At 40.8% G+C, this 17791-nt stretch overlaps 1 protein-coding gene across 4 annotated transcripts in view; it reads left to right on the top strand.

The window, feature by feature from the left end:
* The first annotated feature begins 788 nt into the window (after positions 1 to 788).
* KYNU (kynureninase) overlaps positions 789 to 17791 on the top strand; it is a 57490-nt gene continuing 40487 nt past the window's right edge. Inside the window, exons 1-3 of one of the 4 annotated variants that reach the window (XM_023931392.2) lie at positions 789 to 869; positions 6081 to 6270; positions 11513 to 11633. In XM_023931392.2, coding sequence (XP_023787160.2) covers positions 804 to 869; positions 6081 to 6270; positions 11513 to 11633 — 377 coding nt within the window. In that variant the 5' untranslated portion in view covers positions 789 to 803. Of the gene's footprint in view, positions 870 to 1398; positions 1475 to 1526; positions 1638 to 6080; positions 6271 to 11512; positions 11634 to 17791 lie in introns of those variants that run through there. The other 3 variants (XM_023931394.2, XM_023931393.2, XM_023931395.2) reach the window with 3 other exon arrangements.

A 17791-nucleotide genomic window follows, 5' to 3' on the forward strand; every position in this document is an offset into this window, starting at 1 on the left:
TTTTCTAGCAAAGAAGATGAAATGTTACAGTTCAAGAGTGTCACATCTATTGGTGCTTACTGAAAATGGAAATCCAGATAATAAACAAGCATTACTGCAGGGGTCTGGGCACAGAGAACTCCAGGATGGAGATGCATCTCTGAATTACATTGTTAGTCCACAACTCTGACCCTCCTGCCCCTATATCTCTCCTCACTGTTCCATTATATAATTTTGTGGTTTTTCTTTTTTTTTATTTTTATTTTGGATCCTCCTCTGAAGCTTCACAGAGGCTGGATGGAAACATTTTATCTTGTTCCATATTGCTGTGTTCTAGCTGTGTGTAGGAATGGGTGTCACTCAAGCTTGAATGGAGGGGATTGAGCAAACATGTGGCTGGTTTGATGTTTATAGAGAGCAAAGGGAGATATCAGCTCTGTTCATTCCTAATTTCACCTTTAATTCTTCTTATGTTTTCTACCCTGGCAAATCTGCATCGTCTGTAAATTCCCACCACTCCCTCTGCCATGTGCAAACACTACTGGCTCCTTGCTGCCCTGCTATCGATTGTCTCCTTCATGAAACTGAAAGAGTTTGGTCTAAAACCACTTTCATTACAACCCTGTCTATTTTCCCATGCCCATCTGGAAGAAGAATGCTTTCTTAATTTAATCAGAGCTTTCAATTTGGCCATGGTGGCAAAGGAAAAAATAATAATAGGAGAAATAATTATGTATAGAGCTGGTTTTTGGTTAACTCGGAGATTATGTGGCTGGTGGGGTCAGAGTCTGGGGAAGCAGGCACGTGACTGTGGCTGTTTCTTCATGCAACAACGAGTATTTGCTCAGGAGTTTCATCACCCTCTCCCAGGAGTGGCTGCTGACCACAGGGTAACGTGGTTTCACTGTATGAGTTTTCTATGTAAAATTACTTTTAGCACCATAGCGCTTCTTGACATGAAGGTCAATAAGTGCCTAAATTACTCTAAGTAACTGAGTTTATTATAATTCCTCTCTGTCACATTCCCTTGCTGCAGCTGTGACACTGTGCTGTATAACTTATTTAATTATACAGTGGTGGTTGCTGCTGCGTGTCTGTTGTTGGGGATGTTATGAATATTTAGATTTTTCTTTCTCTCCGCTTCCGTAATTTAAACAAATTCACTGAAGTGTATTTAACCTGAAGTAATCTAGGCTGCATGCTGCTTTGGGCTGTGCTGCTTTAAAAAACTTCCTTCTGCAAAATCCTACTCGAGCAAAGCAATTTATTTGGTGTAAAGATGGGAAGAGAATCAGCCCTTAGAGGCTGAGCAGTTCTGGAGTTCCTCTTTTGTTTGTTTTCTAAACCAGCCTCAATTACGGCGCTATTGGTGCTTTCAGTGGGTGTATTTTGACAGCCTGGACCTGCGCTGAGAACTTCCCCACTCCCACGTGGGCACACCCCCAGTTTCACTTCCCAAAGGGTGCATTTGGACAGCAGCCTCCACATCTCAAAGGTCTGTGGGCTGAGCTGTGTTTATCAACCTGGGCATCAGCTATTGGAGGGCAGAAAGTGCAGGACAGGCCGATCCCACAAAGCCTTTCCCCCTGAGAGTATTGATACAGCCTAAAGTAGGGATTCACTGGGTGCCTGTCAGCACTGTGCTGGGTAGGAGGACTGTGAGTAACACCTTGGAATATTTAAAGAAAATGTTTAAGGGGAGGGTTAAGGGAACTTTACTTTTTTAAATTTTTTAAATTTTTTTTTTTTATTGTTTTTAAAAAGCTATCAAGACAGAGGGGAGATCCATAAAGATATAAGAGGATCTAAACCAGGACAAATTATCATTCTTATAATTAAGCCTAATGGACCTTCTTGAGGAGGTTTGATATGATGACTTGCTAATATTCACCTTTTTTTTTTTTTATTTAGTCAGTAAATTATGCATAAAGGACAAAACTGAAATAATCACCCAGACATTCGCATCACTTGTGCCTGACAAATTCTCATCTATTGTCTTTCATAGTTTTAAAATGGGAAATAAGGAGTAGAGGCCAATGTTTGATAGGGGCTGATAAATTATGGAAAAATGACTGTTTTTCTTAATTTAAATTGCATGTCATCTTTTTTAATATGAAGGATTGCCTACAGTGATAGTTGAGTTTTTACACTGAATCAGGGTGTAGCACAAGCAAGTTCTGTGGAAGGGCAAAAGAGCAAAGAAAGAAGAAAAAAGTAAAAATATACTGACTTCATGTCACCTGTTAAGTCAAAAACTGTAATAAAGTTTCAAGGAAAGAAAGAAGAAAACCTGGTCTAGTGGAAAGTATCTCTTCCCATGGCAGGGATTGGAACAAAGTGGTCTTTAAAATCCCTTCCAACCCAAACCATTCTGGGATTATTTGAATACACCTGAATGCATTTTTTTTAGAGTAGGTGGTGAAGACAGATTGTTTCTCTTAAAATATTCTTTTTATTTTTTTCTAAGTTGTATGAAGAAAAAAAAAAATCTGGTAAAGAGCTATGTTTATCAAAATGGGAAATGCATTTTCCACTGATGGGTCTGAATGTTAGTTTGAAGAGGTTACTGAATATCGTTTTCAGTTTTAAGTTCTAAGGAGATAAAGTGCACTTATACAAATGTGTTTGCTCTATATGTAGAAAACAACAAAAGAGTCATTAATTATTGTAAAATAGTAGCACAGGACTCTATTCTGAAAAGAAATTAAAAAAAAATGCAATAATGCCAGTCAGAATTAAGAGGGGTGGGAAAAGCCAGGCCCAAGCAATTCTGGGATTCCTCTCTATGAAGTCTAATTCCCACTCAAAGGACAAAAGTACTTTCTTACGCTGATCTCAGAATTGGATCTCTGGGATTTCATTCCACAACAGGATTTTGATTGATTTTTAGTAGTTTTATCTTATTTCATAATGTTTGTATTAAATCAGATAGCCCATAGCACTTAATCTTTTTTAACTTCTAGATCTTTGTATTTAATGTTTTCTTTGCTGTCAAAATCTGGTATCAATAAGAATCACAATAAATGTAAGTCATTGATCAGATGCAGCAATGACAGGGACCCAGGAGCCTGATCCAGGAATTGCTGTCTGTAACAGAGACACCTATTGACTTCAGCCAGCTTTGGGTCAGGCCTCAAATGGAAACAAAACCCATCTGTGCTTGCCAGCTGGGTCAGTGGATGAGCTGGGATATGATGGCCATTAATCCACTCTAATAACTGGGTGTCCTTGCTAAAAAATGGTGCCTGGTGAGATAAATAATAGGAAGTTGTGCTGTGTTTGTGTGGTGCAGAGCAGGGAATCCACAGGCTGGATGAGAAGGATGTGGTTAAAATACCAGCTAGTCCTTCGAGCACCTTTATCATCCACCTCCTGACCACAAATTTCAGGGCAATTACCTCAGTGGTCCCAGGAGATGAATGCTGGAGGCTCCTGAACCCCCTTCAGGCTGTTTTCAGAAGAGGATAGAGGTGATGGAAACACTAAAGCTCCATGATCCCCTTCCCAGGGACCACGGGGGCTGAGCATCACTGAACGAATGTTCTTAACTCAAGATTCATCAGTTTAGAGAGCTGAAGAGGCTCCTTACCTCCAGGAGATATGTCACCAGGGAGTAAAATAAAATAAAAAAAAATAAATAAAATAAATCCAGGCATTAACTTGAGTGGGAGGGAGATTTTACAGAAAATTCTGCACTGGCAATTCTTTTACCTAGAAGGAGAAAGTCAGGAAGACTTTAATTCCTGAGGTTTTTAACCCCTCATATAAGGTTTTTTTTTTTTTTACATAATTTTCATTAAGTACTCATTATTAAAAATAGAGGGTTCTATCTTTATTATGTGTGTGCTGGATGTGCTTTGGTAATGGGATCAGGACATCCATGCTGGGGCTGTACATCAAATAAGCAAGCTTTGGAAACAAAACCTAGTTCTGCTTTCCAAGTGCTGATCCAAATATTGCTTGGAAATAAGCTTTCATTTACTGGTTAATGCTGTAATTTGGAGAAGTGAAATTTAAGTTACTTTACAGTATCTGTAGATTATAATGAGGTGACTGTATTAGTGATGGCCATGGTGTCTGTGACTGTAACTTGCTGTTCTTGGTGGTTCACAACACCTGGATGTAATAAAGACCCCTAAGCCATCCTCCCTGCTGTCTCCAAACCAGGTGCAGAAGGGTTTTTCTGAGCTGTAGAAAGGCACATCTGTGACTGATGTCACAGGGAACAGAGGCCTTGGATCTGCTGCTCAGCTGTGGAGGAACAGAGGAGCAGTTCCCTGGGGCACGGGGAGCCTGGCCACACCTTCCTCAGGGCTTTCAGTGGGCTGGCAGCTCTTTGGCAGTCAGGGCATGTTGACCCCAATCAATTTTGTCACTTGAGCATCACACCCAGCTCCCAGTCTGGGTGGAGCCCTCTGCCTCCTCGGAACCTTGAAGAGCACTCTGAAAACCAAGATGCCAATACATTTTTTATTTTTTTTCCCCAAATATTTTTGCTATTTTATTTTCCTTTTTGCCATCTAAAGGATGATTGGGGTGAATGAGTGGGAATGATAAATTTGGCAACAATGAGGAGGTGTGAACAACCTATGTGGAGACAGCATAAAAATAGGATGTCTCCAATAACTCCCAGGGGAGGGTGAACATTAGCTAAATGAAAACTGTTGTTTTAAAGAACACTGCTGTTATTTTTTTATTTTTTTTTTTTAAACTCTGCATGCTGGTGGGAAATATTTTAACTGTGTAAGATATCAGGTCTGGGGGGGCAAAAAAGATTATGTTCTCATCATAAACCAAATGACAGCAGATTAAAGCAGGTAAGTTAGCATCGTGCTGGCCATTTGGCCAGAGTATAAAGAGGTTTGGGTTAATTGGCACTAAGGAGGCTCTGCTGTTTGGGGTTTATATTTAAATACAAACTGTTGTCCTTCCCATATGTGTTGACAAAGCTCTTCTCAATAGTCATCTGTTGTTCTATCCACAGCTTGTTTCTGATAGCTATATGTAGGATATTTTGGCCTTAAGAAATGAGAGCTTGTGGAAGATATGTGCTTAAAGAGTTTTCTTTCTCAAACGGAGAGAAAAAGCGATATTCTCTAGTGGCTCTGTGTTCCTTGTTATGTGCTAATCTATCCTATTTCAGCCTATCCCCTCGAGTGTTCCTTTGCATCAAGACTCTTGGGGATGTTAAAAAGGCAGAGAATGCCGTGTGGTGTAGCTCCACATTTCCCTAAACTGGGGCAGCCACCAAGCATCTCACCGAGCCTCCTGTGTGCCACAACACCCAGCAGGCAAGCCTTGCCCTAAGGTGCAGAGTATGTGCTGCAAACCCTCTCTGCCAACTGCACAAGTGTCTGGAACAAGTATGTCTGCATCACAGTGGTGTCTCTGAGCATCACACTTACAGGACTGTTTTCATATCGAGATCAACGAGCTTGTAAATGTTGCAGTTAGTTTTGGGCATTCTCTTAGAATTAATGGTCTGTCATATTTCTGATTTCACTTGGGCTTTTCTCCTTTCCCAGGGGAAACAGATCTAAACCAGCAGGATATTTTGGTGTAGCTGAAAGGAAATATTAATTCAAGTCCCTGGTGTTGAAAGCTTTGTTTGCCTGCCACCTGCATCCTGCCTGCTCTGCCCTTGCACACGAGCACGGCCGTATACAAACACCCCCTCCAATTTCTAAGGCAAAAAAATTGCACAGCCTGGAAACAACTTCAGTGTATCTGTGCACCTGCTATTCTTAGGAGCTCAGACTGCAGAAACAATGCTGCTGCCTCTGGCTTTGACGTCTCCAGACTGTGAGTGACACTCCAGCATTTGGAGCTTCTGTCAGTCTGGTGGGAGAACTTAGAAGAGGCTGATAAAGCTTAAAAAAAGCAGAGTTTTGTATCTATGGAAGGGAAAGAAAAAAGCCTTTTGGGGGTTACAGCAATATGTTGCCTTGGAAATATTTGATCATTCTATTCAGACACTTCACTTTTTAAAAGCTTTAAGTCAAGTAAGTTTGGGTCTTGAATGATGCAGCTTTAGTGGCTGCTTATCTGACACTCGAGACTATGCAAACTGCAGAAGCTAAACTGGCATTTCTGATTTTCAGGTGAAATTGAATGACCTGAAAATGGATCCATCTTCTCCTGTGCTCCCAGCAAGCATTTTGGAACAAACTGCCTTGCAGCTCGGATGCAGTCCCACGGACAAAAAACTTGCTTTCCACTTAGATGAAAAAGATGAGTTAAAGCATCTTCGGGAATGTTTCTGTATCCCCAAAGTCAAGGATCTGCCTCCAAGTGAGAGTTATAATTGCTGTGAGGGAGAGGGAAGGGAAAAGGGCTGGGCTTCACATATTCTGTATGTGTTTATCACAAGTCTTTGGAAATCATGGTCATTTATGAGATAATTGAGCAATTGTAGTCATATCTGAGCACAGAATGTCCCTGATGTTGCTAAATCAATCCATCAGCTTATTCTAGCACCAAAAGCTCTATGTTCTCCTTGCCATCCTGAATCAGATGTGAGGATACAGTACTTATGTGGTGCTTATGCTGTCACTCAGCAGCTTTGAACAATGTAGTGACTGATTGAAAATTACAGGCAGGAGCTTTTCTCTGTCATGGCTCGAAAGAGCAGCATGGCTTGGGTAGTTCAGAGCAGTTGCTTCCTTGGTGTGATCCAGTTTGGTATTATCTCTTTGGTTATAATTATTTTAGTTAATGAAAGAGACAGGATATATATATATATATATATATATTATGTGAACATTTATGTCTTCTTGCTGATGGTGGAGCTATTTTATCACCAAGGCCAAATGGAAGAGTGTGCCTCAGAACAAATAATTGATCTGAGCAAATAATTCATAATGAAGCCTCTTATTTAAAGGTATTTTCCACTTTCCTCATGAATTGCCTAAAAACAGAGAGCACCTGGCTTCAGTGAAGTTATGTAAAATTGTTCTGGACATTTTTCTCCTTCTTTCCTGTTCCACAGGTTGTTTTTTGGAGCCTGTGCCATGTCTGGGCATGGGGAGGGCTTGGTGTGGGAGCAAGAGGGGTGGAAAGTGGGGTGGCAGGCTGAGAGTGAAACATTTGCTTTGGGTTCACACTCCCAGACCACCAAAACTAAAACCCAACTCCAACTTGTTTTTTTTTTACCTGCAATAGGCACCGTGTTTAGCCAAATTCATGCAGGGAAACCTGGTGGGAGCAGCCACCCATGGAGGCAGCAAGGTCCTGATCTCTTCTCCTGCTTCCCAAGTCCTGTCTGGGTTTGTTTCTGTCTCAGTTACGTGGAGAGCAAAAGCTGTGCTCATTCATGCCCTGGTCACTGCATGCTGAACACTGGAGAAATGATGTATTATTTCCTTAGATGGTGACACATACTGCATAGTCACTCTCCTTTTGTGCCTTGGAAAAGGATACCTATTGAAAGTGAAAGGAAAAAATATGATAGGACTTCCTTGCTTTTTTTTATTATTTTTTATTATTTTTATTTTTATTTTTTTTTAATTTTCTAATAAATGCAGGCAGAATTTTCCACAGATTTCTTTTTTTTCCTGAAAGGAACAGTACTGATGGTAAATGAGAAATTACAGGTGCATTCACCAAAGTGTGTCCAGTAAGGGGTTATCATAGAAAATGGTGTCAATAATTTGAATTCCTGGATATCCTTTGAAACTCTCTCTGTCTTCAGTATCTTCCTGCTGTGCAATGATGAGTGTTGGGAATGTACTGCTCCTGCCCTTGGAACACAGGGATGATAAATCTCAGTTCTCTATGTTCTGGTGGTATTGGTTTATCTTTCCCCACATTTAAATCCTTGAGTTCTGCTATTTCTGTTATTCAGAGCAGGATGGACACAGCTGGACACTTTGCAAATATTTAAACTTTGTTCTTCCTCCATGCCTCTGTAATTTTCCTTTTTCATTTTTTTTACCCTGGCTGCTTAAGAGAGTTTCCTACACCCCCTCTGTTTGTTTGGATATTTGACTATTCTGTACTCAAAGCTCCTCCAGCTGCCAGCACGGTGCTGCCAGATGTGCCACCAGAGCTGGAAAGATGCTGGAACACAATTCCCATGGCAGTGGTGCTGCTGGAATCCAGCACAAGTAAGAGTAGCTGGATGTTTGACTGCAGAATGTCAAATGTCTCTCCAGGATACCAAAGGTCACTTTCCAGTGTAGTGTTGCAGCAGCTTCAAACTGAGGAGTCTTTGGAGAAGTAGAAGAGGTTTTGATATCCATGTGACTGTTTTGGTTTCTACCAACATCCGTCGTTGTTTGGTTTTAAATTCCCACAATATTTAGGCCTAAAGACTAATGGGGTTTTCCCCCTGTAGTTACAATAATATTTGGCCCCAAGACTGTAGATATATTTTAGTAAAGATAAACAATGCACAAAGTAGTAGCAGTTGAAAAGCACAGAGAACCCATCATTCTGCTGTTCCTAAACTGAGGAGGTTTTACCTCCCCCTTTTTTTTCCCTGTCCCTCTTTCCTGTGCTTCAGCTGTCATCAGGAGCAGCTTCCCTGCTGAAGAACAGCAGGGGTGTAAATATATATATATATTTACATTGTGTGACTATACCATAGAGACAGATCTGCCATGACATTTATCTGCGCCCAGGAGCGGATGCCAGATAACGCGTTCCTGAAGATAAATGTCATTACAGATATTAGCCATCAAATATTCTTTATATATTTACATAAAACATTACAATGAGGCTTTAAAATGAAACCTTACAAGAAGCAGATGAGAACATCCATAGGAGACAACAGTAAGATGACGTACAGGAAAATATTTAGGAAGTCATTATAATAGTTTAATTTAGTTATCAAGTTATAAACTGTCAGGGCTGTTTATTTGCTGTATCAATCAAGAGGAAACCAGTAGCAGCCTAAATCTCTGCAAATATCTGAGGTTTTGTGTGCAAGCATGAGGGACAAGGCTCAGGTGAGAAAATGAGGAAAAGATGACAGCAGAAGATTTAGGGAAATGTTTGGATCCCGCTGCTCTTCTCCGAGCTGACAGTGAAGTCTCTTTAGGGCTCTCTTCGTGCAGAGCAGGGAGGAGGCAGGAATGCCTGGATTGCAGCTGGGCACCAAATCACCCATCTGATTAAAGCTATGGCTTGTGCTCTGTCACCTTGTAAAGGAGCAGGGCATCATTTGGGTTTCTTGGGAATAAAAAGATGCCCCGTAGTGAAAGCGCTGAGCTGTGTTTCCCAGAAGGAATGGCTGTAGGTAGTGGTTAATCATAAAAACCTGCCTTTTTTGGGCTGGTGAGGGGGGCACAGGCAGTGTGAGAGAGGAGATCTTTTATCCTTTAACTAAGGACAGAGCTCAGATAAGTATAAGCAGATTTAGTCCTTCCTTTCTGATTAATAAACCCATTGCATTTTCCCCTTTTGTTCAGACTGAATATTTAAACTTGCTTTTCCTTTTAGGTTTAGAAGGTATAGAAGGTGCATCTTTAATGTAGATAAGTGGCCATAATTAGTATGCAAAATATTGTATGTGATTGGATTTGACCAGTTTTCAGAAATATGAGTAGGTATGTGAATATATATTTAATTAATCTTAATATAAATGTGTTTTTTGATCCAGGCTACTCTAAGAACACATTTCAATAATTATTTATGTTTTTCTTTACCTTTATTTCCTCATTTGTGTTTATTTCCTGCTAGAATATTTCAAGATATTTTTCAAATAAACCACAGCTCCTCTATAAATTAAAAAGGCCAATACTATGATAAATAAATGAAATTTGGGGAAAGACAAGTGCTAGGCATAGGAAAAAAAAAAAATGTATTAAGAATATCACATTGAATGTGGAGTTGTTGGAACACACGGAGGTGCTGGTCAGGAGAAATTACAAAGATGGTGAAAAAAACAAGCATCAATGGTCCAGAATGAGTCTTTTTTTGATGTCAGAGAAGGGGAAGTAAAGAGCTTTATGTCAAAAGGAAAAAAAAGTTCATCCAGATATCCAGTTGATAAGACATCAAGAAAAGAATATCTGAAGGAGCAGGTATAAACATATTAAAACACACTTTATCAAAAAGGCAATTCCCCATCTCTCCAACATTGAACAATAGGTGTTTTTCTTTAGAATGGACTGCAAGAAAAGCTGGCTTGCTCATAATTCCTCATCTGTTTTACTGCTTGGTGAGAATTAGTGAGATGGAGCTCCAAATCCTTGAGCAAGGACCCTTCTCTAATCCCAGTGGGACAGTGTTATTGTGTTTCTTGGTAGGAAAAGAAACACAATAATGTTAATAGAATCAGTTTGGGGGGCATGGCTGATATTTATGCCTCTCTGTTTCCATTCATATTACAATGGAGATGAAAAACAGACATAGTATCTGCAGAACAGATTAGGCTGAGATTACTCCCTGATTTATGCTTTTTAAAAGCCTCTAGAACTTTAATTAAGAAATTACCCAAGTTGTCTATACTCCTGAGAAATGTGTTTCCGGGGAAGTTCAATGAATTGGTAACTGCTAGTGCAAAAAGTAGTAAGAAACTTTTTCCAGGCTGTTTTTCCACAAGCCTTAGAAAATTTTCACAGACTGAATTGCAATCTTATGGTTCATTTTTATTGTGTATCTTAACATGCTCATTCAGATCTTTATTCTGAGGGATATCAATTATATTTACCAAGATTATATGTGATATTAGCTTTTGGGGGTATGGTAAGTATAGGTATAGACAAATGCAAATTACCACTTCTAGAAGGTCACCATCACTTGTCCCTGCAAGAATCTCTAACATGAGAAATAACAGAAGAAGGCTGTGTTTGGATTGATGGATGATGACACAGGGTAATTAAATTGTTCAGAACCTTACTAGAGCTATTATTTATAAACTTCTACCGCCTTGCTTTTCTCCTAATCATTGAAAGGATTTGTCAACATAGATTTCCTCCTCCTCAGATGATGATGACATGAAGTGCAGCCCACAGTATTTGCTGACAAGACAAGAACTTTTGAGACTGCTTTAAAATATTCTCCTCAACAGTTACATTTTTCTAAATAGAGATTAAATCATGCAAGGAGAGCTTACGTGGAGGACACAGATTTACCTAGCCCTAACTTTTATTAGACTCCAATATCTTCATGACTCAGAGTAGGCATGTATTGGTGGTGGAAGAAAAACCTGATTGGGAAAATGTTCCCTGTTTACTCACTGCTGGTTACAGACCTGATAAAATCAGCTGCTTCTCACACATCCCCTGAGAGCTGGGGATTTAGTGGTGCCTGAGCTCACATCAGCTCCAAAAGCTGTAGGAGGAAAAGGTGAATAATTGCTTGCAAATTGCCTGCTGTCCTCCGTAGATCCTTTCCAGGGTTACCTGAAGTTGTGGGACAGAGGTCAGGGTGTGACACCTCTGTTCACACGTGGGGACCAGATGTCCCAGGGGATGGGGGATGTTCAGAGCTCTGGGGGTGGCATGGGTGTTTGGGTGGGCATGCACACGTGCTGAGCCTCCTGTGCTCAGCCCCACATGCATTTTGTTTCTCTGGTTATCCTCCACAGCTGACCTGACCCTGGTGAATGGAGAGGAGAGCTGCCTGTACTTCGCTGGGAATTCTCTTGGGCTCCAGCCAAGAAAAGTTAAAACCTACTTGGATGAAGAGCTGGACAAGTGGGCTCGAACGTGAGTACCCTGCAGGGAGTGCCTGGTGCTGAGCTCTGCTTCAGAGGAGCTCTTGATTTTGGGATCCTCCTTGCAACTGCTTGAACAGCAGAATATTGCCTTAAAAGTACTGCAGCCCAGGAGTAAAACGTGTTCAGTGTCTCCCCAGTGCTCCTTTTATCTCTTTTAGAGGCAGGAGTAGTAGGACAGGTAAATAACCCTTTCAGCTGTGGTGTTAAGTAAGCACACAAACCTACTTGGTTACTGCTGCTTGCTGGTGAATGTGGTGGGGTTCCAGGCCCTGTGTTTTTCTAATTAATGATTTTAATTGTGTGTGATTCACCCTGCAGGCCTTGAAACAAGCAGCTCCCCTTGAAAGAGCACCAAATGCAGGTGATGCTGCTGCCCATGCTGGCAGGTTTTTGGCTCCTCTTAAACCAGGTCTCTGCTTGACAAGTTCATTTTATTTGGAAAGAAACATTCCTGTCTTCTCAGTATCATCTCAGCAAGGAGCTGAGTGTGAATTGCAACAAGCTTTGCTGAATCAAGCTGATGTAAAAGAGACAGGATAAAAGAAGGACACATTGCAGGAAAGGGACACTGTCGTCACAATAAATGGGGAACTTTTTAATATACATGGGGGAAAGAAAAAGCTTTTTTTGCTCTTTATTTCGGTTTTTTTAATATTATGTTCTGTTTCCATTAAGAGTCTGTGCTTTGAGATCTCCAGCACCTGCCTGAGCAGCTGGAGCAGGGATGAGTAAGGAAAATGATGAATAAAAAACAGGGAACTGAAGGTAGGAAAGGAAAATAACATCCAGATGAGTGAGTGAGCTGGGCGAGAGATGAACTCTTTTATAGGGTGCGGGATATGAGTGGAACAGATGTGATTTCATGGTGAGAGAGCAGAGGAAATATGGAGAGGCAGAAGAGGAAAAATGAATTCTGCTAAGTGGGCAGCCTTGTTTCAGCAGGAACGGTCGAGATGGAGGCTTCTCAATGCAAATGTGAGAAATCTGTAGCTGCTCTTCCACTTGTAAATGTATGAATGCTGGGAGCCCATCAATTTGCTTTATTGATTCCTATTTTTCCACCTGTATTCTTATAGGTGTGAAGGCTGAGAATGAGTGGGAATGAGTGGAACTTTGGGAAGAGCTCGTTCCTCCTGGTTATTCAGTCAGCACAGCAATGCAGTGTCTCCAGTTGTTTGAAAAAATTGCAACCCTGTCCATTTCTGTGCTGTTATCCCACTTTGTCAGACAAGCAGCTGAGCCCCTTCAAAAAGCAGACAACATTCTTAGAGTGATGCACTGGGACTGCAAAAGTATTTCAGCTCCTCCACTGTATCTTTTCACTGCCTCACTTCTATTCTTGTGTTTGTCTTTGCTGCAGTGAAGGATGAGTTTTTCCTCAGTTACTGTAAAAACCTGGAAGAAAAAGGTAGGCAGTGTGTTCCCTCAGATCAAAAGTGCCTTCAGGAACTTTATCTAGGGGGAAATATGGCTGAGCATTGATTTCAAGCCACTGCAAAAGAGGGAGCAGAACTAGAAAGGCTGTTTGCCAAAAACACAGCTTGGCCTCAAAAGCCTTACCCAGAATAAATCAGAAAGTTTAAAAACAAATTAAACCCAAAACAAAACCAAAGAAACAGCTAAGCCAAATCCCTCAGATTAAGAAAAACAAAGAAACAGAATAAAATTCTGAACCTAAAGCAGCTGAGACAGCCACGGTATGATCAAGCTAATTTTGAGGAGAACAGTGTATGATTAGAGATGGTGGTGAATGGAATTCAGGGGAAGAGGTGGCTGAAGGTACAGAAATGAATACTTTTATTCCAGTCACCAAGGACAGCTTAGCAAAACCCAGTCTAAGGTGGTAGCTGTTCCCAGCTGAAGGCTGTTCAATGGCATCCCAGGCAGTGTGGGGTGTAGTGGCTCTAGCTTAGATAAATAAGTAGTAAGAATCTAAGAAATGGCATGCAAATTAGGTACATCCATCAAGTCAGCAGTGGTATAGATCCTGGCTTTCTTATAAATTGGTTTATTGCATTTTCTGTTTGTTGTGTCTTGGGACCCATCTCAAAGAGCTGTGAGTCTATTTAAATGGCTTTCACTGCTTGTAGTTAAGAATGAAAAGGAAGATTACCCAGTGCTGGTCAAAGGCAGGGAAGCTGTAGCTTTATGTCCAAGTAGTGGTGGCAACTCATCAGGCAAACAGCTGGGAGAGAAAAGCGTGGAGAGAAAAGCGTGGAAAAGCCTCTTGTGTTCCCTCTTAGTGCTTAGTTCCTTTCCCCCACCTCCACTTTAACTGGTGGGTTACAGCTCTCGTCCTACATCTGCCTCCCACAGACCCTCTCTGGTTCTGTGTTCCTCCTCCCCACATCCCTCTGCCTCTGTTCCTTATGCTAATGTAGCAAGATTACAGATCCAAGCCACTGGCATTCTTAGGATGGATTTAAAAACAGCCTTTGAGACTTTGTCTTTCAGTTATGATTTCAGCTAAAACCAAGATTTATTGAATGAGGGGAAAAAAGGCATGAAGAGTTGTTCCCTCATGTTTAACCTAGAGTAGCCAATAACCCAATGTTTTAAAAGTGCAAACTTCAGGGGACTTTTTTGGTTGGAGGAAGGCCAAGAGGTGCTTTGCAGTGCCTTGTTTTCCCCTTTGCCCTGCCAGAACTGGTTAAGTAATTAAAACATTTTATAGAATCATTACTGTGTGTGAGCATATGTCTCTCTCGTCTGAGTAACTCATTAAAGTGGAACAATTAAAACAGAAGGGAGCCTGCTGTAGCCAGTTGTGCTCATGTGAAGGGCTGGCAGGGCGACTGGGGAGTGGGGAACCTGCTGCACACAAGTCTTGAGGACTGGAGCTGTTGGGCAAAACTAAGACTGAAAGGAAAAATGATTGTTCTCTGTGGATGTATCAGTGTAGGGGAGGGAAGGAACCACTTACGTGAAAAGTATGTTGGCACAGTAAATATAAACAAGGAGTTAATAAACTGAGGCTAGAAATAAAACATACATACATACATACACATATATATATATATATATATATATATATATCTGCACACACTTCTAAGCACTGAAGCAGCCTGGTGACATGGACATAGATGGACAACCCCCTAGCTTGAGGAAGGCTTTAGAATGTAAAGCCTGCAGTAGCAAATGCCATTTTCAGCGAATCAGAAGGTATTTTTGGTTCTGTGTGCTGAGCTAGTCCTGCAAGATCTGAGAACCCTGCAAAGAGCTTGGCCAAGCCATGCCTGACAGCCCCACCTCTCCTGCCCTGCTCTCAGCACTCTGCCTTTCAGCAAGATGTGGGGTACAGCTACAACCCCCTGTTCTAACGCCATGGGTTTTTTACTTGTGTCTCTAATCTGCTGGTCCATACAGTTCTTTTTCTTTTGATATGTCTTCATTATTTTTGGCTGTTTCTTTGCTTGAAACCATGGTCCAACTTAAGACTCTGTACTGGCTCATTACATACCTTGCATCACTTTTGGCAAAGGAGCAAGAAGGAAATTTGCACTTGAACAAGATTTGGATGAATGCAGAAGATTCCTGAAGATGGCAATTAATTTAAATTCCTTTTCTCACCGCCTTTGAAACCCTGGGATCATCTCAGAAAATGTGTTTCTAGCTCCCCTAGCAAGCTTTAAATCAACCAGACCTCAGCGAATAAAACATGGCATTGTGATTTCCTGCCAAATTGAAAATAAAATGGTAACCGACTGAAAATTAATTTGCACAATGAGAAACTCTCATAGAAGTTGAAGAAATATCTGTTTGTCTGATGCTCTGTGATTTGATGGGTGAAGTTTTTTTTTATTCATTAATTTGGATACCACAGTTTAAATCTCTTCTGCTACCTAGGGTGCAGTGTGGGGAAGAAGGGATGTAGGCTCTGCATGGATGAGGGGAATGCCAGGAGCACTGCACTTGTGTCCTTAAAGATTATTACCCCCAGTGCCTCCCAGAGCTGAGAGAGGGGTGGCATAATATACAGAGATATAAATTCTCTGAGGCAGAGCATAGAATTTTACAACCTAAGTGTAATAGGATGTATTGTGCCATCAGCAAAGTCTACAGAGTTTCATGTGATTAAAATAAAAAAAAAAAAAAAAGGATCCAAGAATATGCTTTTAACTACCATTTTAGAGGCAATAATTTTTGTCTCTTGGCATTTATATTGGCCATCAAGAGGGAGGTAAGCTGTGCCATAATAATAATAATAAGAATAATAATAAATGCTGCCTCTTACTTCTTTCAATATGGTTAAATGCCCATGTTTTTCTCTGAAAATAAAACATTCTCATGACCAAAAATCTCAGAACTGTTTTCATGATAACTTGGAAATTTATTCTGAAATTTTGATAGTTCTGTGTGCTGATAGAGAGAACTTTCATTAGTAAATTCCCATCAGGATGACACTAATGGCTATAAAATCAGGGAAAGCTAATGAAAGAGAATCCCATAGGTAGTTAGGACTTATTTTTCCCATCTTATTATGTTTGCTATCCTCTTTCAGAAATACAGATTCCCTTAGGCTGGGAGCCACTGAAAATCTTTGGGGGTTTTATTTTAACAGTCTGTATTATCCTAAAGTCCCTTGATCACTATATTACAGTTAAGAATAAAACAGGAAATTACCAATAAATGTCTTGCTGTTTGTGAAACACATCCCCCTGTCCTCAGGGAATGCAGCTGCATTGTGGGCTGATAGAAGGGAGGCAATTTTAGCACTAATCCTGCCCCTCACAGCATTTTCTCCCGTCCCCACCCACTGCCTTTATTCCTCATCTATGAAATGCTCTTGTAAATGAGGGTTATTTCACACTGCCTGCTCTCTGCTGTCGAGGGCTCATCAGAGAGCAATTCTAAAATGGAGAAAAGCAGTCAGCTGCTGTACCAGGACCTCATCCAAACTGAGGAGCAGGGGATTGCCCGTGTGGGATTGGACCTGTTGAGCGTGGGGATGTTATTTTCTTCTGTAAGAGATGTTCAGCTGTACCTGTGCACTTCTCCAGCTGTTGACCTAATCTAGCCCAAAATTAAATGGTGTTTTGCAAGGATAAGAGGCTTGAAATGGTTAATACTGTGCTTTTCAAAGTGGTTTTACATTTACTGTGGTTAATCTGTGCTTTTTAAAACCAGCAGCTCTCCTATTCTTTAGGATTGTAGTTCTTTTTTAGAAATATCCCTAAGAGGTGTGAATTAGACCCAGGTCAATCCAAAAGGGTCTGACTGTAAAATGCCCAGGTAATTTTTGTGAGACACAGAATGAAACTCTACCTGAGAAGGGAAAGTATGAGGTAGATAAGGACAAACAATCTTTTAAATCACCTTGAGGATGGGGCAATGTCTCATGCACCCTCCATTCTCAAGTTTCTCTTAGTCTGCCAGCTGTCCTCCTGTGATCTTGACTGAATGTTGTGGGCCAGTTCTTCTTTAAAAGATTTATTACATTTTTTCCCCTTTTTTTCTCACTTCAAAACTTTTAGGGTGCCTTTTGCTCTCTTCAGATTCCTACTAGCTTTGTCCTAATTTTGAAACAGCTTTATACTCAGCCTCATGCAGCCTGGTGTTTCCAACTCCACAAGTACCCCGTGGTGCTCAGCAAATATGAAAATCATCCAGTGTGAGATGGGAGCCCAGAGCAATGTTTCCCTGGATTAGCACCATTATTACTTTTCTCAGTCTGCCTCCATTTGCATTTAAATCTGTGCTCTACACCCTGCATGTTTAAGAAACTAGGCAACTTTTTATTTATATATGCACGGTAGCTACCTCAGAAGTTTTAGTCTCTGTCATAATTGAAGGAAAATTTAGTTCAGAGCACTCAATCCAGGACTGAATTTATATATCTGTCTCTTCAGAGTAGCAGCACACTGGAGTTTAAGGTGACCATATGATCCCCTGCAGACAGGAGCAGTTTGCAATATAAAGTTTTAAAACACCCTTTGTCAGCCCAAAAAGCTTTATGCATACTGAGATCTAGAACAATTTTTCAGGGAGAAGAGAAGCAATAAAAATTAGCAAGCAGCTCTGTTGATGCAGGGAAGCACCTGCCCCTGCACTAAGTACCCTCTGCTTTATGCAGAAGGGTGAGCTCAGACAGGAGATGCAGGAGGATGAAAATTGTTACTGACAAGAAATATTCCTGTCTGGGAGCAA

The sequence above is a fragment of the Cyanistes caeruleus genome, chromosome 7 (assembly GCF_971803275.1).
Source record: "Cyanistes caeruleus chromosome 7, bCyaCae1.hap1.1, whole genome shotgun sequence".
NCBI lineage: Eukaryota > Metazoa > Chordata > Aves > Passeriformes > Paridae > Cyanistes > Cyanistes caeruleus.